The sequence below is a fragment of the Nothoprocta perdicaria genome, unplaced genomic scaffold, assembly GCF_003342845.1.
Source record: "Nothoprocta perdicaria isolate Ctin4 unplaced genomic scaffold, notPer1 scaffold_413, whole genome shotgun sequence".
Taxonomy (NCBI): domain Eukaryota; kingdom Metazoa; phylum Chordata; class Aves; order Tinamiformes; family Tinamidae; genus Nothoprocta; species Nothoprocta perdicaria.
Genome location: NW_020455659.1, coordinates 186,155 through 187,109, shown reverse-complemented (window position 1 = coordinate 187,109; position 955 = coordinate 186,155). Strand labels below are relative to the sequence as shown.

At 75.0% G+C, this 955-nt stretch overlaps 2 protein-coding genes across 2 annotated transcripts in view; one reads left to right on the top strand and one right to left on the bottom strand.

The window, feature by feature from the left end:
• BAG4 (BCL2 associated athanogene 4) overlaps window positions 1-379 on the bottom strand; it is a 3,732-nt gene extending 3,353 nt beyond the window's left edge. The window contains exon 1 of the mRNA XM_026045888.1: window positions 371-379. Coding sequence (XP_025901673.1) covers window positions 371-379 — 9 coding nt within the window. The remainder of the gene's footprint in view (window positions 1-370) is intronic.
• The window catches only part of LSM1 (LSM1 homolog, mRNA degradation associated), a 2,376-nt gene continuing 1,745 nt past the window's right edge, over window positions 325-955 (top strand). Inside the window, exons 1-3 of the mRNA XM_026045862.1 lie at window positions 325-423; window positions 531-599; window positions 699-814. Coding sequence (XP_025901647.1) covers window positions 378-423; window positions 531-599; window positions 699-814 — 231 coding nt within the window. The 5' untranslated portion in view covers window positions 325-377. The remainder of the gene's footprint in view (window positions 424-530; window positions 600-698; window positions 815-955) is intronic.

Below are 955 nucleotides of genomic sequence, written 5' to 3'. Positions count from 1 at the left end.
CCCGCCTCCCCGCCGCGCGTGGCCAAGGGGCAGCGGCGCCGCGGGGAGGGGCGCGGGGGGCGAGGCCTCCGCGAAAGGGGCGTGTCCCCCGTAGGGGCGTGCCCCAAGGAGGAGGCGTGGCCTCCCGAAAGCGCGGCGTCGTGTACGGAAGGGGGCGTGGCCTCTGAGGGGAGAGTCCTCCGTGGGGAGGGCGTGTCCTTCCGAAGGGGGCGTGTCCTTCCGAAGGGGGCGTGTCCTCCCCGAAGGGGGCGTGTCCTCCCCGAAGGGGGCGTGTCCCGGGCGCCGCGCCGCCCCGGGGCGGGCGCGCGGGGCCGGTTCCGGCGGCGCATGGCGGCGGTTCCGCTCGGCCCCGCGGCGGCACCGGCGGTACCGGCACCATGAACTACATGCCGGGTACGGCCAGTCTCATCCAGGACATCGACAGTGAGTGCGGGGCTGGAGCGGGGGGCGGTTCCGAGCGCCGCCGGTGCGTCCCGCGGCTCCCGCCGGGGCCGGTACCGCCGCCGACCCGCTCCGCTCTCGCCCCGCAGAGAAGCACCTGGTGCTGCTGCGCGACGGGCGGACGCTCATCGGCTTCCTGCGCAGCATCGACCAGTTCGGTAGGTGCCCCGGGATGGGGGGGACGGTGCCGGGGCTCCGGCTGGGCCGCCCCGCCGGAACCGCCCCCCCCAGGCGAACCGGGCCCGGCTCCCCCGCAGCCAACCTGGTGCTGCACCAGACCGTGGAGCGCATCCACGTGGGCGCCAAGTACGGGGACATCCCGCGCGGCATCTTCGTGGTGCGCGGCGAGAACGTCGTCCTGCTCGGAGAGATCGTGAGTGAGCGGCCGGGCGCGCCGCCTATAGCATCCATAGGGGCTGTAGGGCATGCGTGGGGTCCCCAGGGGCTATAGGGGCTCTGTGGCTCCATAGGAGCTATGGGGGGTCTGTGGCAGCTGTGAGGGGTGCATAGGGGC